General features: G+C 43.6%; 1 protein-coding gene across 1 annotated transcript; it reads left to right on the plus strand.

Annotated features, from left to right (window-relative positions):
• Positions 1 to 823: 823 nt before the first annotated feature.
• On the plus strand, positions 824 to 22045 carry SF3A1 (splicing factor 3a subunit 1). The gene is made up of 17 exons (XM_081174822.1): positions 824 to 980; positions 2406 to 2518; positions 2757 to 2961; positions 3443 to 3700; positions 4647 to 4721; positions 11716 to 11866; positions 12676 to 12869; positions 13543 to 13660; positions 13786 to 13971; positions 14755 to 14876; positions 14966 to 15208; positions 15525 to 15735; positions 16855 to 16884; positions 18813 to 18967; positions 19472 to 19573; positions 20772 to 20843; positions 21460 to 22045. Exons 1-17 carry the CDS (start codon positions 918 to 920, stop codon positions 21559 to 21561), a joined length of 2400 nt encoding a protein of 799 aa, XP_081030948.1. The 5' UTR covers positions 824 to 917; the 3' UTR covers positions 21562 to 22045.
• The last annotated feature ends 35 nt before the right edge of the window (positions 22046 to 22080 follow it).

Here is a 22080-nt window from a genome sequence, read left to right on the forward strand (position 1 = left end):
CCGCCCTCTTTGCTACTCAGCCGATAAGCCCCGCCCCCGCCTTCTCTATAGAGATATAGGAAAACCTGCGTTTCACAAAACGTTCAGTTCGCGTTTGACCAGTCGCTCTATGCAGAGCGGAGCCCATGTTAGGGAAGGAATCCGGAAGGGCAGGGGGATGTCCAAGTGTCTTCCGACACTTCGAAGACCCAAGATTTTTATTATGGCACTTTAGAGACCTAAGGGATGTACATACTGCGATAGCAGAGTTTCCTTGATCAGATGCATTAAAGTTGGATAATTGGGCTGCTAGATCAGAACGAAATCCCGGTGGGAGGGGAGGGATGTGAGGAAGTGAATGCGAAAACGGGAAAAGTCTGACAAACTGTTTTTAAAAATCAGATGCACGCAATAATAATAATAATCGCACTTGCCCCCGCTCACAACAATATTGGCCAGAATTGGGTGGAATGAGGTGTTCCCTTGACATCCCTCAGGGTGAAACTCATCCATACTGTGCTTGATATTAGAACAGGATTGAACAGGATGAGATTTACTGTCGAGTAAACATGCTTAGGTCAGGTGTATCTTTTATTTTATTTTATTTTAAAATCATGTTTTCATCTGCAAGGACAAAAACAAACAATGGGCTCGGGACCGGAAGTGCAGGTTAAAGGCTCTGAAAGTATTTGCCTTAACTTTATGTGAAGAATCAGGGGAGCCGCTGACTCTCGTCGTCTCCCGTGCCTCAAATGGGCTCGAAGAGGACAACGCGCATGCGCCAAACGGCCCCACCTCCATATTTATACCGCTCCTCCTTCCTTTGACGCGGCCGCTCTGCATGCGCGCGCAGCCACGGCCGACGGTGACGCCATTTTGTCGCCGAGCTCGGTGTTTTGTTGAGCGCCGCGCGTCTAACGTCGGAGCGAAGAGCCGCCATGCCCGCCGGGCCTGTGCAGGCGATGGCGCCTGCCCAGCCAGCGCCCCCTGAAGCAAAGCAGGTAATTTTCGGCCTAGTCCGTTTAGCAGAAGCCCAGTCTCTGAGGTTCCTTCGTCTTTCCACCCCCCCCAACCCCGGTTAATGTCCAAGGCCTCCTGAAGGGGGAGGTCCTCCTCCCAGGATGCCCTGCGGGAGGAGAGCGGTGCATGCTGGGAGGCGTAGTTTGCAGCCCGCGAATGCGTGGATGTCTGGGAATTTTCTAAAGTGGGGAATGGGGAACCTATGCCCCCCACAGGTTGCGTGACTGTCAGCTCCCATCATCCCCAAACGGCCTCGGTCCTGTATACCTGAAGGAGCGTCTCCACTCCCATCGTTCAGCCCGGACACTGATACCTAGCGCCGAGGGCCTTCTGACGGTTCTCATTGCGAGAAGTGAGGTTACAGGGAACCAGACAAAGGGCCTTCTCGGTAGTGGCGCCCGCCCTGTGGAATGCCTTCCCGTCAGATGTCAAGGAAATAAGCAGCTATCCTATTTTTAAAAGACATCTGAAGCCAGCCCTGTTTAGGGACGTTTTAATGCTGTATTGTTTTTAACACTCGATTTGGAGCCACCCAGAGTGGCTGGGGAAACTCAGTCAGATGGGTGGGGTAAAAATAATAAATTATTGTTCTCATCCCTGGCCATTGGCCATTCTGGCTGGTGATGATGGGAAATGTTGTTTATTAAATTTATAAGATGCTTTTTTTTGCCATGACGGCTCAAAGCCACTTAGAAAAATGGGTTAAAAACAGAATTCATGCACACATTAAAACTGGTTCATTAAAACATCCTACCCACTCTAAAAGGCCATGGATAATTAAAAGCCAAAACCTGGGTTAAGAAAGAAGGTTTTTGCCTGGCATCTGAAGATTTATAACAATGGTGCTGCCACCCTCCAGACTTCTACGATTATTATTATTACATCTATCCACACACACAAACACAGAGAATTCTTTCCCAGACCCGGACTCAGGACAGTGTGATCAAATTAGAATAACACAGATAAAATTCAAAAGATTAACAACATATAAAATATAATACTTAATAGTTTAAAAGTAACTAAACTATAAAATAATTAAAACAATATAAAAGCAGGTCCATTGAAAGACATAGTGAAAACAACACAACACTATTAAAAACAACAATTGCTTTAAAAAACACCCCCCAAAGCATGTTGGAATAAAACAGTCTTCATCTGCTGGCAGAAAGACAACAAAGGGTGGGATGGGGGGTTGAAAATGAGGTGATGGTTACGTTTCTAAGGCCATCCCACTAAGGAGATTTAAACAAGGTCCTTTGATGTTTAGCTCAGTCTTTCACAACAGAACAATCCTGCAATAGAGACTATTGCTTTGAGGTAATACTTGATTTTTTTCCTCAGCAAACTGGTTTTTGAAAGATCCTTGGTCTGCTTTCTTTTTATGTCATATTCGCTTTTAATTGCAGCCAGAAGATGAACCGAAAGAAGAAGCAACACCAGCCAAGCCCGTGGTGGGAATTATTTATCCTCCTCCAGAGGTTCGGAATATTGTGGACAAGACAGCCAGCTTTGTAGCCAGGTAGGTCACGCTAGACTGGACTCTTGGAATACCAGCTTCTTGCAGTGATAAACTAAGAGGGTGGTTGAGGCAGCCTCAGCATGCATAGCTAATCAAATATGTTAAGGGACAAAGGCACAGAGGACTCAGTATTGGCAATAATTTTTTGTGTGGGTTGGATACTGTGCCTGTCCTTGGTGGCTTTTGAGGAATGTTAAATTTTGGTTTGGTGCTGATTTTTGCTATATAACCTTTCCAGAAATGGTCCTGAGTTTGAAGCCCGTATCCGGCAGAATGAAATCAACAACCCCAAATTTAACTTCTTGAACCCCAACGATCCTTACCATGCCTACTACCGCCACAAAGTCAATGAGTTCAAGGAAGGGAAGGCACAGGAGCCCTCGGCAGCCATTCCCAAAGTCATGCAGGCACAGCAGAGTGCACAACAGCAGCTTCCCCAAAAGGTAAGCGGTTCCTCTCTTGTCTTCATCTGTCTCTTATCTTTCATGGTACTGCAGGAGGAAAGGCCAACCGCCAACAAGTTTCTCTTGGCCTTTTCCTTCCATTCATGCCTCACTGGCAGAAGTGAGGAACTTTTGGCCCTCTAGATGTTGCTTACCTACAACACCCATCAGCCCTAGCAAGCAGGGTCAGTGGCCAAGGGCATTGTAGTTCAGCAACATTTGGAGGACCACAGGTTCCCCACACCAGCTCACTGTGGAGATAAGAACAAACTTCACCAACCTGGTGCCCTCTAGATGGTTTGGACTGCAACTACCATCAGCCCCTGCCAACATAGCCAAGCCATCTGAAGGGCACCCGGTTGGCAGAGGCTTTCTAGGAATGGTTCTAAACCACAGAGCAGCAAATACAGGGACCACCTGACCTGTGCACCTAAGTGAGGTTGGGTATGAGTGGTGATCCATTTCTGTGTTCCTTCTGCAGGTACAAGCCCAGGTGATTCAAGAGACCGTGGTTCCGAAAGAGCCTCCTCCGGAATTTGAGTTCATTGCAGACCCTCCCTCGATCTCAGCCTTCGACTTGGACGTGGTAAAGCTGACAGCCCAGTTTGTTGCTCGGAACGGCAGGCAGTTCCTCACCCAGTTGATGCAGAAAGAGCAGAGGAATTACCAATTTGACTTCCTGCGCCCGCAGCACAGTCTCTTCAACTACTTCACCAAACTGGTTGAACAGTACACTAAGGTAACAAATCTCAGATGTCGGGAGCATTCATTTGAACAAGCTTGAGGATAGTGCTATTTACGCAAAGCGACATGTGCATTTCAAAGTGACAAACTTTGAAGACTTCCTGTCTAGGTTGAAGAGACATACTTGCAAGGATCCTGGAGGGGAAAGTAGGGACACCCCAGGCATTAAGGTGCCCTAATATTGATTGCACATTCTTTGTATGATCATGGCAAGATAAAAACAAAATCTGTTCCATAGCAAACAGGGGAAGCAATGGCAATGATAGCAGAATTGTTCTGTTTTTGTTAAAAACATAAGAATAGCCTGCTAGATCATATGGCCAGTGGCCCATCTAGTCTTTCTCACAGTAGCCAACAAGGTGCTTGTGGGAACCCAACGAGCAGAACATCAGCATTCTCCTCCTGTGGTTTCCAGCAACTGGCATTCAGAAACACTGCTGCCTCCAAATATGGAGGCTTTGTCTAATAGGAGCTGGCTTGACTAAGTACTAGCTATACCCCTTGCCAATTATGGCAAATAGTTCCATCTTCTCTGCATTCTGTGCACATGTACTGTTCCTTAAAGTGTTCCTACTTTCAGGCAAAGACTGGGAGAGAGAAAAAGAGCACAGAATTAAGCTTTTCTTTGAAAATGAAAACTCAACAAACAAGTTTCTAGTCCTCATGGCCGCTAAGATATGCTTGAAAACGTGCTGTTTCCTGCTGATATCTCAGAAGCTGAGTGGGTGGTTGAATAAGACCTCAAGTGTTACACTTACCTCCCAGCGCATTACTGTGACTTGCAAACCTGGAATAAACTATGGAAATAACTGGCAGAAGTTATTTTACATTAATTATACATACTGCAAGCTTTTCTTAAAGCAGACTATTGATTGCTTGGGCAAGAAGAAAACCCTAATTGGAACTGATGTCTCAGTAGCCTATTGAATTTTTTCCCCCAGATCTTGATTCCACCCAAGGGTTTGATCATAAAACTTAAGAAGGAGGCAGAAAACCCCAAAGAAGTATTGGATCAGGTAAGCAGTTAAGAGTTTTTTACATGACTGCCCTTTTCTAGGTTTAAATAATCTGAAAACACTCTTCTGGACTTCCGGAGGCGGCGCGTTCGGTAATGGCTGCCTGCTCCTTGTAAGGAGAGGGGAGCTCCGCTGAAAACGGGTCGTCCGCTACGGCGAAGCGGAGACCCACTTAGGAAAACCACAGGTGGTAGAAGCCTGTGGTCCCGAGACCCGGCGGGTGCCAGAAGCAGCCCCTAAAACGTTGAAGGGACCCCGTAACGGGGCTCCGGATCGCGGAGGGGGTAGCGGCGCTGAGGGTCGTTTCGCAGTCAACGGAGCGAAGCCGCGCTGCTGTTGCCGATCAGCGCTGACCTTTCTTCCTGAAACTTTCAAATTTGGAAAACCACAATCCGTGAGTAATTGGGACTTTACAATTTTAAGACCTTCAAGATTTTGAATTTGGCTGAAAGCGGAATGACGAGAAACAGGAAGTCCGTCTTCCGGCAAAGCTTATAGATCAAAGGCAAAGGAACTGACAGGCTGGACGCAGTGAAAAAGGATTTTAAAGTGGAAGCATTATGCGTCTGACAGTACTGAGGTTTGAAATGAAAGGCAAGTTTTCTTACTAATTTATTCTATAGAGTGGAAGCAATTTGGGAACCTTCTCCTTTGGTGGACTTTAAAGTTCAAGACCCAGCCTCGGGGTGGCAGGGGAAAAGAAATGTCCTTTGCTGATACAATCTATAAAATTGAAACAGATACATAGAGGCAACTTTGGACTATATAACTAAGTAATTGTATCCTGCGCCTTGAGAGGTGATACTTGTGGCAATTTTGGAAGGGCTCTGCCAGTGGAAAAAGTTTTAAGGACTATTGGAAAATTATTTAGCTGCAGGAACTTTAATGGCGACCATAACTTTTTTCCTTCCTTCCTGAACTCCAACTGTTCTCCCTCCAACTGTACTCCCTCTAGTGGAGACTGGGATTTACAATTCCTTGGGAACTAACTTTGTTTTGTCTCTCCGCTGTTGTTATCTACACTGAGGCCTGTCCTTCCCATGGAACTTTTGACAGCTTGACCTTGACTCATAGACAGGTGGGAAATGAGTGGCCAACCGAAAACAAGATCTAAAACGAAAGCAACAAAAGGCCAGCTTGTGCAAACAACTCTGACCTCTCAGTCACGTAGATCATCAGTCCCTGCTGTACTGAAGGGAATTGAACTTCCAACAGTAGCTGAATTGAAGGGAACTGAACCTTCAGCAACAGCTGAACTTAAGGAAGCTGAACAACCAGCAACAGAGGATATGGCTGCAGGTGGATCTGATGCACTTCTGAAGGAAATGCTACAACAATTTGCAATCTTAAATAAGAAGGTTGATGACCAAACAGCAAAAATTGACTTAGCCACATCCTCCATTACAAAGCTTTCTGAACAAGTGGCACAGCACTCACAAACAATTGGGAACCTAAAAGACGCTACGTCTGAGAACCGGAAACTGGCCGAAGCTGCGAACGAAAAAGCTGACCAAGCAATTCAAAAAGTGGATGAATTGAAAGGAGAGGTGAGGCCACTACACAAGCACATCAGTGACCAGCAGGCCTACCTGTCTATGGTGGAGTTGAGAAACAGGGAAAATAATTTAAGATTACGTTCTATCCCAGAGATTGAAAAAGAAGATTTGACTGGCTTTTTGACAGTAGAATTCTCCAAATTCTGGGGAATAAAGGAAGACGAAGACTTTAAAATAACAACGGCATTTAGACTGGGAAGTGTAACCAGAAAGGACAGACCCAGAGACTGCCTGATCATTCTAAAGACTAAACAGGAGAGAGACAAAATACTTGACCTTCATTTTAATAAATCACTTGAGATCCAGGATAGAAGAGTGGAAATTTATAAGGATATACCAAAACAACTATTGGATCTCAGAGCCATCTACACTGACCTAGCAAGACTCTTGAGAGGCAACGGAATACCTTACAGGTGGGAGTTCCCACAAGGCTTATCATTTAAATACAAAGGAAAGAAGGTTAGAATTAAGTCAAAAGAGGACAACCAGAAGTTCCTGCACGACAACGGAGAAGATCTTCAGAAGGGAACAGCAGCCCCTTGGCCTCTGCCACAGCCTGGACCTGAACCAACACCATCTCCCTCGGACCCGGACAAAAAGGAGGACACCCCATAAAGAGCAACAACAGATTGATACAGGATGTCTCTGCAGCTGTACAGTTGGAATATTAATGGCGTAAATTCCCCGGAAAAACGAAAAAGGATCTTCCATATTTTGAAAAAGGAAAATTTGGATATAATTTGCTTGCAAGAAACGCACGTGACTAGGCTCCATAGGAAAGTACTAATTAACAAAAGACTAGGCCAAGAATTTATTTCATCAGACAAAGTAAAAAAGAGGGGCCTGGTGATCTACGCAAAGGAGAACCTAGCACCGAAATTTTTGTTTAAAGATGAGCAAGGGAGAATCTTGGCAATTGAAATACAATCCCAAGGAGAAAAAGTTTTGATAGTAGGAATTTATGCACCAAATGAGGGGAAAGCAGAATTTTACAAGAAGCTACATGAGACACTACTGGACTATCTGGACTATTCGAACATCATTATGATGGGAGACATGAATGGGGTGGTCTCCACTTTGATGGATAAGTCACAAAATCAATTAACCAAGGACGGCAGACTACCGAAAACCTTTTTTGAACTGACAGACAATATGGATTTGATTGACATTTGGCGGACAAGGAACCCCCTAGGTAGAGAGGGAACTTTCTTTTCTGAGGCCCACTCATCATGGACGAGAATCGACCAAATTTGGACAACTAGAGGGCTGGCACCGAAGACTACAAGAGTGGAAATCTGCCCAAAGACTTGCTCCGACCATAACGCCCTGAAAATGGAATTGAGACTTACTCCAGCCGGTTCCTTCAGATGGAAAATGAATGACACCCTCTTTAGAGATCAAGAGATCGTAAAGAAGGCCCAAAAAACTTTAAAGGACTATTTTGAAATCAACTTGAACACTTCAGTGGAAAAAAGAACAATCTGGGACGCCAGTAAAGCTGTAATGAGGGGGTTTCTGATACAACAAAATACAATTAAGAAAAAGCTCTGGAATGGGAAAAAGGATAAAATATTAGAGAAGATAAGAGACGGAGAGAAAAGGCTGAGATCTAAACCAAAATCCAAAGAGATCTTGCGAGAAATTAAATTCCATCAGGCACAATATTTGAAATTGATAAATCAAGAAGTGGAATGGAAAATTAAACAAATGAAACAAAGATCCTTTGAGTCAGCAAATAAATGTGGGAAACTGCTGGCATGGCAGTTGAAAAAAAGACAGAAACTTAATTACGTTACCAATCTAGAGGTGGAAGGGAAAAATATCCAGAAACCAGGTGAAATTAGAAAGTGTTTCCAGAAATACTTCAAAAAGTTGTATACACAAGGGCCTGAGGAAGTGTCTGAGATGGAACGATTTTTGAAACTCAATGGCTTACCAGAACTGTCTCAGGAGAAGAGATCAATCTTGAATTGTAAAATAACACAACAGGAAATTGAGGATGCCATTCAGAATATGCAGCTGGGCAAATCTCCAGGCCCAGATGGGCTTACCTCCAAATACTATAAGACATTAAAAGACTATTTGATTCTACCACTAATGGAGGTTTGCAATCAGATTATGGGGGGAGGAAGGGCACCGGAAACGTGGAAAGAAGCTTTCATCACATTGATACCCAAAGTGGAAACTGAAAAGACTCAACTTAGGAACTACCGTCCCATCTCACTCCTAAATGTGGATTACAAAATATTTGCAGACATTTTGGCAAGTAGATTGAAAAAGGTTTTAAATGAAGTAATTCATAAGGACCAAGCAGGCTTTCTTCCTGGCAGGCATTTGTTTGACAATACTCGGAATATAATCGATATTCTGGAACTTTTACAAACAAATATTAACACTAAAGCAGTGTTAATCTTTATTGATGCTGAGAAGGCCTTTGACAATATTTCTTGGAAATTTATGAAAAAAAACTTGGAAGGGATGGGAGTGGGACGAGGGCTTGAAAATGGTATAGAAGCAATTTATTCAGAACAAAAAGCTAAGTTGATAGTGAACAATGTGGTGACAGAGGAGTTCCATATTGAAAAAGGAACACGCCAGGGGTGCCCCCTATCCCCCCTACTATTTATATCAGTCCTGGAGGTTTTGCTGAACATGATCAGGAGGGACCGGCAAATACAGGGGATCACGGTCGGAGTGAAACAATATAAACTGAAAGCATTTGCAGATGACTTAGTAATAACATTACAGGAGCCAGAATCTAGTACAAAAAGAGTTCTGGAACTGATACAAGAATTTGGTCGGGTGGCAGGATTTAAGTTGAACAAACAAAAAACTAAAGTTTTGGGGGGAAACTTGACGCCCTTAGAAATAGAGGGGTTTCAGAAGGAAACAGAGTTAGTTGTGGTTAAGAAGGTGAAATACCTGGGGGTAAACTTGACGCCTAAAAATTTGAACTTGTTTAAGGATAACTATGAGAAATGCTGGTCAGAAGTTAAGAAAGATTTGGAAACATGGTCGAGACTGAAGCTCTCCTTGCTGGGCCGAATTGCTGCTGTTAAGATGAATGTTTTGCCAAAAATGTTGTTTCTATTTCAAACCTTGCAGGTCGTGGACAGAGTGGAATGTTTTGGAAAGTGGCAGAGGGATATTTCAAAGTTTGTCTGGCAGGGCAAAAAGCCCCGAATAAAGTTTAAAATACTAACTGACGCAAAAGAAAGAGGGGGGTTTGCCCTGCCAGACTTAAGGTTATACTACGAGGCGGCAGCCTTCTGCTGGTTGAAAGATTGGATTTTATTAGAGAATACAGATGTCCTAGACCTGGAAGGTTTTAACAATTCGTTAGGATGGCATGCGTATCTGTGGTACGGCAAGGCAAAAACACATGGAATGTTCAAAAACCATATTGTCAGGAAAGCAATTTTTATGGTCTGGCTGAAATACAAAGACTTACTTGAAAGTAAGACTCCGAGGTGGTTATCACCAGTGGAGGCTAAGGCGAGGAAAAAACACAATATGGAGGCCGGCTGGCCGAAATATTGGGAACTAATAGAAAAAGTTGGTGACAATTGGAGGTTGCGGAGCTTTGAAAACTTAAAAGATAAGGTGCAAGATTGGTTTCACTATGCCCAAATTAACGAGGTTGTTAAGTTGGATAAAAAAACAGGATTCCAGGTGGAAAAATCGAAACTTGAGACAGAGTTGTTAGAACCAAAGACCAAGGTTTTATCGAGAATGTATAACTTGCTGCTTAAGTGGAATACTCAGGATGAGACAGTGAAATCAGCCATGATAAAGTGGGCTCAAGACATTGGTTACAATATCATGTCTGAAGACTGGGAAAGGTTATGGACCACCGGTATGAAATTTACGGCATGTAATGCCTTGAAAGAAAACATTATGAAAATGGTATACAGGTGGTACATGACCCCAGTCAAGCTTGCTAAGATATACCACTTGTCTGATAACAAATGTTGGAAGTGCAGGGAGGCTGAAGGAACATTCTTTCACCTTTGGTGGACTTGCCCAAGAGTGAAGGTCTTCTGGGAAATGATCTATAACGAGTTAAAAAAGGTGCTTAAGTACACCTTCCCTAAAAAACCGGAAGCCTTCCTCTTGGGTATTGTCGGCCAAAAGGTTTTAAAGAAGGATAGAACGTTTTTTATGTATGCTACCACTGCAGCAAGAATTCTGATCGCCAAATATTGGAAGACTCAAGATTTACCCACGTTGGAAGAGTGGCAAACGCAACTGATTGACTATATGGAGTTGGCCGAAATGACTGCCAGAATCCGAGACCTGGGAGAAGAAGCAATGGAGGAGGACTGGAAAAAATTTAAGAATTATTTGCAAAAACTTTATAAGTTATATGAACTATAAAATGACGCATAATTTGAAATGCTAGCCCCAGCATGAGAGTGCAATATTTATGAAATTGGAAAACAATATTGAAGGGATCAAAGTTTAAATGTTAAAAAGGATAATACGCTTTGTTTTTAGAGTAAACGGACAATAAGGGATTTAAACTTAAATTGCAATTGAAAGTACCAAAGAAACACATGAAACAAGGTTACAATTTGCTGATAAATTTATTATTAAGAATGCATTGTGCGGGAGATGCGGGGAAGTTCGATGGAAAGTTGGAATAAGCTGTTGAAGGGTTATGATCTTTTTTATCTTCTTTTACATTTTTCTTTTTCTTCTTTCTCTTTCTGTTTTCTGTTTATGTCTGAAAAAATGCAATAAAAATATTTTAAAAAAAAATGAAAACACTCTTCTGAGCTAACCATCTTATATCGCTTTGAATTTCTGCCAATACTCGGTGCAGTCCTATAGAGGTATATATGTTACCCAGGTGTAAGCCTCACTGAGTTCAGTGGAGCTTCCTCCTAGGTAAGCAAGTGTAGGATTGCAGTCTTACATCTCAGTGGCCTTATTTGTAATAGAGGCAAGGTGGACTTTTGATTCTCCTTTTGTGTTTGTATCACTTCGCGTTACTACCAAAGACCTTTTTATTTTATTTATTGCATTTCTATTTCACCTTTCCTGCAAAGGCTGAGAGGTAATGGCTGGCCCAGGTCACCCAGTGAATTTCATGGCTGAGTGGGGATTTGGACCCAGGACACAGTCTAGCACGCTAACTGCTACACTGCCTCTCAAAATATCCCACAATGTATAATTTTCAAATGAGTCTACCATCACCAGATGCTTAAGTGCAGTGATCCAATTAATCTGAACTAGCCCTGGTAGCCAGCCAACATCTGCAATTACCACCAACCCAGCTCTTCCCATGACTGAAGTGGGAGGATTTGGCCTTGTCAGTGCCTTCAAGCTGAGTTTCGGTGGCACTTGAAAGCAGTCGACCTTGATGCTTATCGAGAATGTATACAAAAACACAGTTACTGGTTTTTTTAAAAAAAGTTACTTGATGCTTTGTGCAGGCGTGTTACAGAGTGGAGTGGGCCAAGTTTCAGGAGCGAGAGCGGAAGAAGGAAGAGGAGGAAAAGGAGCGAGAGCGCGTTGCTTATGCCCAGATCGATTGGCATGATTTTGTGGTGGTGGAAACTGTGGACTTCCAGCCCTCCGAGCAAGGTTGGGTCATTTACTTTGCTGAAATGCATAGCTTCACCTCTCTCAAAGCCTCATGGAATCCAACTTAAGAAGGCTCTGTGTATATGTCAGGAAGGGGAAAGCCGCTTAGATTCAGTGAAAATATTGAATAACTCATCTGCTATCCCTCTGAGGAAGCACTATATGACTACTTTCCAACAAAGTCCTCCAGCAACTGTCTGTATATTACTATATCATCATTATCATTATTCTAGTTAGCTGCTTATTACTCGAAGTTCTCCAAGCTACTTACATTTTAAAACATAAATATAAGCACATCATACCATAAAAACAGAACATATCAACCCACAAAACAGCCACAGGAAACTTGGGCAGTAAACTTACTAACATATCAAGTCTATCAAAGGGGTGGGGGGGGATATACGTCATTACGTGGTGTCAAGTAGATATCACTAAAGGTGCCAGGTGGACCTTGCTGAGGAAAGCACACAGAGCCACTACTGAAAAGGCCCTTCTTTCCCTCGTCATCATCCTCTGAGCCTCTCTCCTGAGGGGGTCCTGGAGAAGACTGTAATATACTTGAAAAGCAGATGCAAATAAAATGGAAGCAGCAAGCAAGACCTGGATTTGAACTCTGCTTCTTGAATCCCACAAATATCAGAAAAAAGTGAAGCTAACAGAGCCCCCACCCCCCAGCCCAGAAGCCCAGTCACTTCCTACTGAGGTGGGCCCTTAACAAGGAGCTTGTCTAGGGAAGACACATGATGCTTTTCTCAGCTGTGTAACTTAAGTTTCACCAAGGTATGATCCCCCCCCCTTTTTTTTTGCAGGGAACTTCCCACCTCCCACCACTCCCGAGGAGCTAGGTGCTCGAATTCTCATCCAGGAGCGCTATGAGAAGTTTGGCGAAAGTGAAGAAGTGGAGATGGAAGTGGAGTCAGATGATGAAGATGAGAAACAAGAGAAGACTGAGGAGGCACCATCTCAGTTGGACCAGGATACCCAAGTGCAGGACATGGATGAGGTGAGCAGTTAGTCTGCGGGAAAGCCTTTTTGGTGTGGCGAAGCTTGAAAGTAGTCTTTCTGAATCTCTTAATCCCCATACTCAGTAAAGTAATGTTCAGTAAAGTAAGAGTTTGTTCCTTGTGCTTCATAGCTGGTGTCCTGGACCTTAATGCTCTGCTGAACTTAAATTGGGGCTCAAGTTTTAATGTCTGGTGGTGGGGGAAAGGTTCCGAAAGTTTTAGAAGATCTTGGTCCTTTAGCCATAAACCTACAAGGGATGAGAGAGGGTTCTGAAAACAGTCTAGTCCGAGTCCCGTAAGGGTCCTTTGCATAACATGCTGCACATTCATATTCCCACAAGTCTGTTGATGGTTCAAAGTGCAGCCTTTCACAAGCTCAAGGCTTGAACAAGCCAGCCCCAAAGGTATGATAGAATCATAGAGTTGGAAGGGACCCTGTAGATCATCTAGTCCAACTCCCTGCGATACAGGAATATTCACCCATGTGGGGATCAAACCCATGACCTTGGTGTTATTGGCACCATGTTCTAACCAATTGAGCTAACTGGTGCCAGCTTAAATCGAGGAAGGGACTTGCTTAAGCCTGGTTTGTCTTCTTACTAAGAAAACTGAGTTGAGCCTTTCAAGAGAATCCTGTTTCATGATCCTTCACTTTAAAAAAATATTTTGAAGGGCTCTGATGAAGAAGATGAGAGTCAGAAAGTTCCACCACCTCCAGAAACTCCAATGCCACCACCTCTTCCTCCTACTCCAGACCAAGTCATTGTCAGGAAAGATTATGACCCTAAAGGTAAGCTTGGGGTTAAGATCAAGTGGGGTTTTGTGACTGGTGAATGGGTTACATTCCAGATCCAGTGGTCATGTAAAACATTTCTAACTGTATATCTCTCTTTTCTCTCACTCTCCTCTCTCCAGCATCTAAGCCTTTGCCACCAACTCCAGCCCCAGATGAGTATCTTGTCTCCCCCATCACGGGGGAGAAAATCCCTGCCAGCAAAATGCAAGAACATATGCGGATTGGGCTTCTGGATCCCCGCTGGTTGGAGCAAAGGGATCGCTCTCTCCGGGAGAAGCAGAGCGATGATGAGGTCTATGCCCCAGGTCAGTTCAGCAAGGTTTTAGTGGTCTTTTATCGACATATTTTTTTTCTTGTGTTAACCTTGATTACATGTTTATGCGTGCCTGAAGGAAACTAGTCAGATACTAAAATGCTCTTCTGAAATAATTAGAATCATTCAGTGTTAATAAATTAATAGATAAATGAATTACGTTGGATTAACTTTAGTTTTATAAGAGGACAGCTATCAAGCGACAGGTAGGCATCAAATTTCAAAAGACGTTCTGGGGGCAGGTGTGTTTACTACACTGCAATTCATTTGATTCTGTAGTAAAATGTTTAACGTATTTTCCTCTCCAAACGGGGATGTTCAAAGCAGCTAATAAAGGTACATAAAAGAAAAAATGGTAGTAATAATTCAAAATGCAGTACGTACCACTAAATGACAGTCTAAGCGACCAGGGTTACTGTATTCTAAACAGAATTAAAATCAACGACAATTACACATTTGTAGATCAACCACATGTCAGCTGTCTTGAGTTTTTTGATGAAAGAGTGGGCTTTATAAGCATAAGAAATATATAAAAACCTGTGTCTGGTTTGGGTTGTCCACAGCCCTGACAAAGTAGTGAATGGAGAAGGTAGAACACTATCTTGGCAGCCAAAATTTTCAGATGGCTAAATTTTTCTGTTTGCCCATATTATGGGAGTAGCGACAACAGGTGGCTTAGAACCTATGAGCAGTGCCCTATCTTGAAGGACCAAAACAAAACAAAACAAAAAAAACCCACCATGGCAAACTCTCCCATTTTACTCATACTTTCCAGGCTTGGACATTGAAAGCAGCTTGAAACAGCTGGCTGAGCGCCGTACCGATATTTTTGGTGTTGAAGAGACAGCTATCGGCAAGAAAATTGGGGAAGAAGAGATCCAGAAACCAGAAGAGAAGGTATGGCAGGGAGCCAGGCTAAAAAGGCTTAACTTTTGTTCGTGTGAAAGCAAGAGGCACTAAGACTCACCTGTTTTCTGTTTTTCTAGGTGACCTGGGATGGCCACTCTGGCAGCATGGCCCGAACTCAGCAGGCAGCTCAGGCCAACATTACCCTTCAGGAGCAGATTGAGGCTATCCATAAGGCCAAAGGGCTGGTGCCAGAGGATGACAGCAAGGAGAAGATTGGTCCGAGCAAACCCAATGAGATGCCCCAGCCCCCACCCCTCTCGTCAGCCCCAAACATCCAAACCAGCGCTCCGCCAATTGCATCAGTGCCTCGCCCACCCTCGGTAAGCCCCACTTGTTCCATAGGAAGCTCCTCTGCTTAACAGGGGACTACTTCTGGCGCCTTCTGCCAAATAGGTTTTAATTTGTATCTTGTAAGTTGAATTGCCTTGCTTGGGGAAGGGTCACGTCTCAGTGGCAGAGCACAGGCTTTGCATGCAGAAGGCCTCTGGTTTGAGCATCTCCAGGTAGAGCCGAGAGAAATTCCCTGTCTGAATCCCTGGAGAACTGCTGCCAGTCTGTGCCAGCGATACTGAGCTAGATGAGCCAACATGGTCTGGTTCAGCATAAAGCAACTTCCTGTGTTCTTACGTCTTCTAGATGCCACCACCTGTCCGTACAACAGTTGTCAGCGCTGTTCCCGTCATGCCTCGCCCACCAATGACTTCCGTGGTGCGCTTACCTCCAGGCTCTGTCATCGCTGCTCCGATGCCACCGATCATACATGCCCCTCGGATCAACGTAGTTCCGATGCCCCCTTCGGCTCCGCCCATCATGGCTCCACGGCCCCCTCCCATGATTGTGCCAACAGGTCAGTGCTGAACAATCTCACCTCAGGCTAAATAAGTTTTGGGAATTGCGGAAGCCGGTCAGAATTGCTCCTGGTCCCAGAATTTGCTTCTGTTGGTGCATTTTCCTCAGTGGTCCTATAGCTACCGCGTTAAGCAGTTGCACTTTAACTGCAAGTCTTTGATCAAAAGTTTCTGCAGGCTTCAGTGGGATTCTCCGTACTGAAAAGCCATTTCTGTAATGGAATTAAGCCCTGGAGGTCAACACTCTGCTAAAATTTAGTCACTGCATTTGCTGAACGAATTATAACAGTTGTGTTAAAATTGGTGACATCTTGGGGTTTGATACAATGCCACAGTGACAGTTTTACCCTATGTATTGCCTTGTGATGATCACCATGTGTCCTTTTTTAAAAAAAAAGATCTGTAGTTGGTAACAGTTATACAGGTGACTCCTTTCTCCCAAAAGTTTGAAGTCTAGAAAAGAAGAGGGAGGAAATGTTGGGCAGAAACAGAATTCCTCCTACTTGTTCCAAATTGGTTGTTCCCCTCTCCCAAAATGAACTTAGAATTTCATCCTCATTCTCCCTGGCCTTCCAATTCATTTTCTCACATGAAGGGTTAAAAACTGTTGCATAGTCTATTGTTTATGCTCCATGACCTTTTCCTACCCATAGCCCCTTTTCCACAGAGAAACTGAGGCAGACTGCTTTCAGTTTCTTCCATGGCCCAAGATCGTTCTTCCCACCATCTACGGGGATGAGGGTAGACTAGATCTTGCAATTTCAATCCTCTAGGATGCTTCACTGATGTACAAAGATTGTCTGTGGTGCTGGCTGCATTTACACAGGAGTTGGCTTGCAAGTTTTCTGTCTAAATCAGAGACCTGTTCTTCCACATAGGTATGGAAAAGCACACACTGCCAACCCCAGTTCTTGAACCCAATAAGTTGAAAGTGTGCTCTGCGACATGACAGTATATTCTTGACCATTGTATGTGACAAAGGAGCGGCCTGGAACCTTTGTGCTTTCCAGTAGTTTTCCGTTTTAAATAATGAAATCTAAATAGGCACTATTTTATTATCTCATAGGTTTCAGGTGAGCTAAGCCATTGACTAATTATATTTAATTGTTACAATATAGGATACAGACAGGGACCAGTCAGCAGTCCAGGTAACTTCTTAAGTGTCATTGTGACCTCGGAGGTAACTCAGCTAATCACTAACCTTCAAGTCGAGCTCTTAATTTGCATGCCTTCACTTCTCTTGTCTGTCCAGAGTGGTACCGGGGATTCCTGGCTGTGGTGTGCGTCTCTGTGTGTCAATAGTTCTTGACCATTTGTAGACTACTTGGCCTGATTGTCGCCGCTCTTCAAAGATTCTTGTGGCTGCATGCTAGCTTGGGTGCCAGTTCTCCAGACACTGTCGTTTTGCAAGAGAAACAAAGGCAGGAATAGAGGAAGAGCCACTCGGTGCCCTTGGAAAGAGCCAGAGTCTTCTCTCTGTGTTTCAGTTGCTTCACACCCATTATAGTTGTTGCAAAGTAGCTTTAAGCCCCCCCTCATCTCGCATTTATGGTCTGGCTGCTTTGTGTGTGGCTCTTCCTCTTTTCAATGACCGCCATCCAAGTTTGAGATAAGTAGCTCAGGGTACATAAATAAGATGCTATCAAGTCACTTAGATCCCTGGCTGTCACGTGGAAGTGTTCTTGTCTGAAATTTTTGTAATTCTCTTAAATGCTTAATACCCCAGTCATTCCAAGCCAAAGACTTCACAGTGGAGTTGAAAGATCTGTGTGGTTTTTTTAAAAACCCCAACGTGGGTGGAAAGTCGTCGCCAGACCCAAGTATTTTAAACCCAGGGAACAGAGCAAGGCCAGATTCACATATTGCATTTTTAGCTGTACACTTCTGGTCAGGCACATGTGCAGTTGCAGCCCAGGATAGTTCATGGGGACCCGTAAGGAAACAAGGGCAACTTGACCATAGCAATACTTGCGTCATAAAGCTCACAACTAGCATTAACTTCCTACGCAGCTGAAGCAAAGCCTAGGAAAGGGACTTCAGCCTACTCTGGGATAGCAGATGCATCACGTGTTTAGGTGTGTTCATCTCCCCCCCCCCCATTTATTTAACCTTCATTTTATTGCTACAAAGCAGACCTTTCTACATTCCCACATTTTCCTTACTTAGAAGCACTGAAGCTTAGACTTCCAGCAGGTGTGATGTCCTGACTTTCGCAGTGCTTGGATAGGAGAAGCTGACAACTTTTCCTAGGCTTTTTAGCTCAACTAATCTCATTTTAACACAGCTTTTATGCCTTGGGAGTTTCTACTTACTGTTGCTTTTCTTTTTTCTTTTGGTCTCTTTTCTTTCCCTAAAGGCAATGGTGTCAAATGTAACTCTTTCAAGAGATTTCCATTCCACCTTCTTGTGACCAGGAAATGTATTTTAAGGATCCATACTTCTCTCTGGTGCCAGGGACAGACACCATTGGAGATTGCAGAGTCATTAAACTTTTTTTATTAAAAAAAAACCCCTGCTATTTTTATACCCTGCCTTTGTATAAAAATCAAGCAAAATTGTTGCTTACGTTTTAAAAAACACATATAAAACTCTTTAACATTTAAAGTAACCAATGCAGCGTTCAAAAGAATAAAAGGCATTTGATACATGAGAAGTAAAACAATTTTTTTTAAAAAAAAAATACAACTCCACACCTTCACAGTGACTAGTACTATGCAGAACCAATAACACCATTCTGAAAGTGCTTTGGTGAACAAAATGGGTTTTGAGCATACACCAAAAACATAAAATCACCTTATTTCTAAAGGCCGGGAGGTGGGGAGCAGAGACACAACCCCTCCCCCCTTAGTAGTTTCATGCAAGCAAGCTCATAAGTGAGTTGTTTTGCTCTTGATTAGCGTTGGAAGATGCCTCTGCACATGCTTCCTGTGCTACCTTCTCAAGCAGAAATGGAGATGGGACTATACCCGGCTTTTTCTACATTTGATACCATTGCTTTGGGGTTCTGTCCACGTCTTTTGCTCCAAACGCCACTAGTGATTTTCTTGCAGAATAAATACTCCCCCCCCCCCTTCAGCTTTTGTTCCAGCTCCTCCTGTGGCGCCAGTGAGTGCTCCGGCCCCTATGCCTCCTGTCCACCCTCCACCTCCCATGGATGATGAGCCGGCCTCCAAGAAGCTGAAATCTGAAGAGAACCTGATGCCGGAAGAGGAATTCCTGCGCAGAAACAAGGTGTGCGCTTAAATAAATAACGGCGCTTTGATCTTAGGCCAGAGGAATCTTCTAGCGGCTTGGGTGATCAGCAACCCTTCCCATTCCGATTAAGCTGGGTTGCCAGCCTGAAGTTCTCCACTCGCAATCTGAATGGGGGAATTTGCAAGGGAAAGGAATTCAAAAGGTGGAAGGGCAGCCTTCCAGGAAGAAGCAGAGGTATCTTTATCTATTTTCTCATTGGTTCTCCCTTCTTCTCCTTTGTCAGATTTGACAAATTCATGGGGGAGATGGCTATGCTCTGCCTCCACAGTCAGAGGCAGTAATGCTTCTGAATACCAGTTGCTGGAAACCACAGGACAGGAGAGACCTCGAATCCTGCTTGTGGATTTCCTACAGGCTTCTGGTTGGCCGCTGAGAGAACAGGATGCTGATCTAGATGGGCCATTGGCCTGATCCAGCAGGCTCTCCTTGTGTTCTTAAGCACACACACCCTTAACAGTGTAATTCTGCTTACTCCCTTAGGGCCCAGTCACGGTCAAAGTTCAAGTTCCTAACATGCAGGACAAGACAGAATGGAAGCTGAATGGCCAGGTGCTGGTGTTCACCCTCCCACTCTCTGACCAGGTATGTTGCTCAAGCATTGGGTGGCCAGTTTCTCTGTTGACAATGACTGCTTTGCTCTTCAGACAGTTATCTGGTGTTTGGGAAGAGTATTTTGCTTCATAAAATGATCCCCATCTTTATCAGCGGCCAGGTGCCATTAATAAAACCAGCGCAATCTATAAATATTGTCTTACTACTTGTGGAGTGCAGGTGTTACAGCGGAGAGTTACATATAAAAATGTTAGATTATGTGGGGCGGCCCTTGAAGACTCTTCAGGAACTGCAGCTGCTGCAGAATGCAGTAGCCAGATTAATTGTTGCAGCCAGGTGATTGTACCTTTTAACACCTGTTCTGGCTGTACTTTACTGGCAGCCCGTGCATTTCCAGGCCCAATTCAGTGTGCTATAAGGTTTACACAGTTCAGCACCACACTGCTTAATGGAATGTCTCTCCCAATATGAATCTACCCATGCATTAAGATCTACATCAAACTCTCTCTTCATTCTGGAGAGGTTCAGAGAGTTGCTCCCTGTTTGTAGAAAGAAAAAAAACTCCGCAGCAAGACCCACATGGCGTCAGTTTAAAACTTTCCTCTGTTCTCAAGCATTTGATGTCATCTAATGGGCTGCTTTTCCCGATCATCAGTTTTTAATTTTGGGGGGAAAGGCTGCTTGTATATTCTTCCAGTTTTTATATTGCTGATTTTAATGGGGTGTGTGTGTGTTTAGTATTAAATATTGGATTGCTCTTTTACTGCTTAGTTTTAAACACTGTATATTTACATGTATTTTATATTTCTATAAGCCAGCTTGGGAAAAGCACCTCAGAAATAATAATAATAATAATAATAATAATAATAATAATAATAATAATAATAATAATATAATTAATAATTATAATGCTGTTAACATGTAAAGATGCACAGCAGGCATTAAAAGAGAGAACAATGTGTGGCTGTTTATAACCATGAAGCAGCAGGCAAAGCTTTTACCATTCCTGGGTGTAAAATACCTGACCAGATTTAACTGATGAGTCACCATTTGACATCCCTGCTCCCTGATTCATTTCTCTCTTGATTGCTACAGCTTTCCTTTTATGACATTCATTGCAAACCTTTTCCTTTCTATCATGTTATGTTTCCCAAGCACGTGCTTTACAAGTCCCTTGTATAGTGCCCAATTTCATTGATGGTGTTTGTGGGTTTCTTCTGGCCCCTAGGTTTCTGTTATCAAGGTCAAGATTCATGAGGCCACTGGAATGCCTGCTGGGAAACAAAAGCTCCAATATGAGGTGGGTGTGTGGTCCCGTTGGCCCTTAGTTAGTTAGTTAGTTTGCCGTTCTTCATTCATAGATCTCAGGGTTCACAACATAAAAATACAAGATACGAAAGACATAATAAAAACAAGAACAAAAACAAACCAATAACCTCTCTCCTCTCCACCGTCTCCCACAAACACATTTAAAAAGGTATGTAGCATGTTAATCAACTAAAGGCCTGGCTGGCGCCTAAAAGTATTATAATGAAGGTGCCAGCTGAACCTCCTTGGGGAGAGCATTCCACTTAACCCTGAGTGTCTTAAGATCCCAGCCCTATCTGTTCACTTGCCTTTTTCAAGCTTAAATCGCAAATGCCATGATTCGCATTCCATGCTGAGATATGAAGGAAGGGCTATAACTCAGTGGTAGAGCGGTTGCTTTGCATGCAGGAAATCCCATATTCAGTCCCCAGCATCTCCAGGTGGGGCTGCTGGTCAGTGTAGACAGTGATGAGCTAGATGGACCATGGTGTGACTTCGTGCAAGGCAGCTCCCTGTGGTTTCCTTCTGGTGCAAAGGGTGGGTTTTGTTTTCCTTGCCAAGCACAAAGCTTAGTACTGTTGAGACCCTCTCGTGTCTTGTCTTTTCAGGGCATCTTCATCAAAGATTCCAACTCTCTGGCTTATTACAACATGACCAGCGGGTCAGTGATCCACTTAGCACTCAAAGAAAGAGGAGGTAGAAAGAAGTAGGACTCCATTGGCAAGGCAGCTGCCACACAGCATATGGCACAAGACAAGATGCCAGAATCTGCCAGCTCCTGAGTAACCTCCGCATGGCGTTCCCACATGGGCAATGCTTTGTACCTTCAGCTTGTATCTGGTAATCCCTTCAGCTGGAGAAAGTTGTTCATGCCCTTGGAGTCACTGTGAATTATTTTTCAAGTTGATGTGTGTATATTTCAGCAGCTCATGCTATATATTCACAATGTTAACAGAATCGCTGCTTGGCTAGCATTTCTTTTCAGTGGTCTTCTGTTTTAATTTCTTGCAACGTTTTGCCTCTGCAGCTAAGATCTCTCTTAGCTTTGATTAGATCTGACCATGTACATTAAACTTTTGGAAGGGGCTTGCTGGCATATAAGAGAATGATACCTTCTGGATGAAACATTTCAGTTTAACTTCCTTATTCCAAATAACTAGTGTAATAAAAGCATTTGTGATTTTCCATGTGAAATCTCTGAGCTCTGATGTCTTTTGTATCGACCTGGA

This window comes from Podarcis bocagei (assembly GCF_964188305.1).
Source record: "Podarcis bocagei genome assembly, chromosome: 16".
Classification (NCBI taxonomy): domain Eukaryota; kingdom Metazoa; phylum Chordata; class Lepidosauria; order Squamata; family Lacertidae; genus Podarcis; species Podarcis bocagei.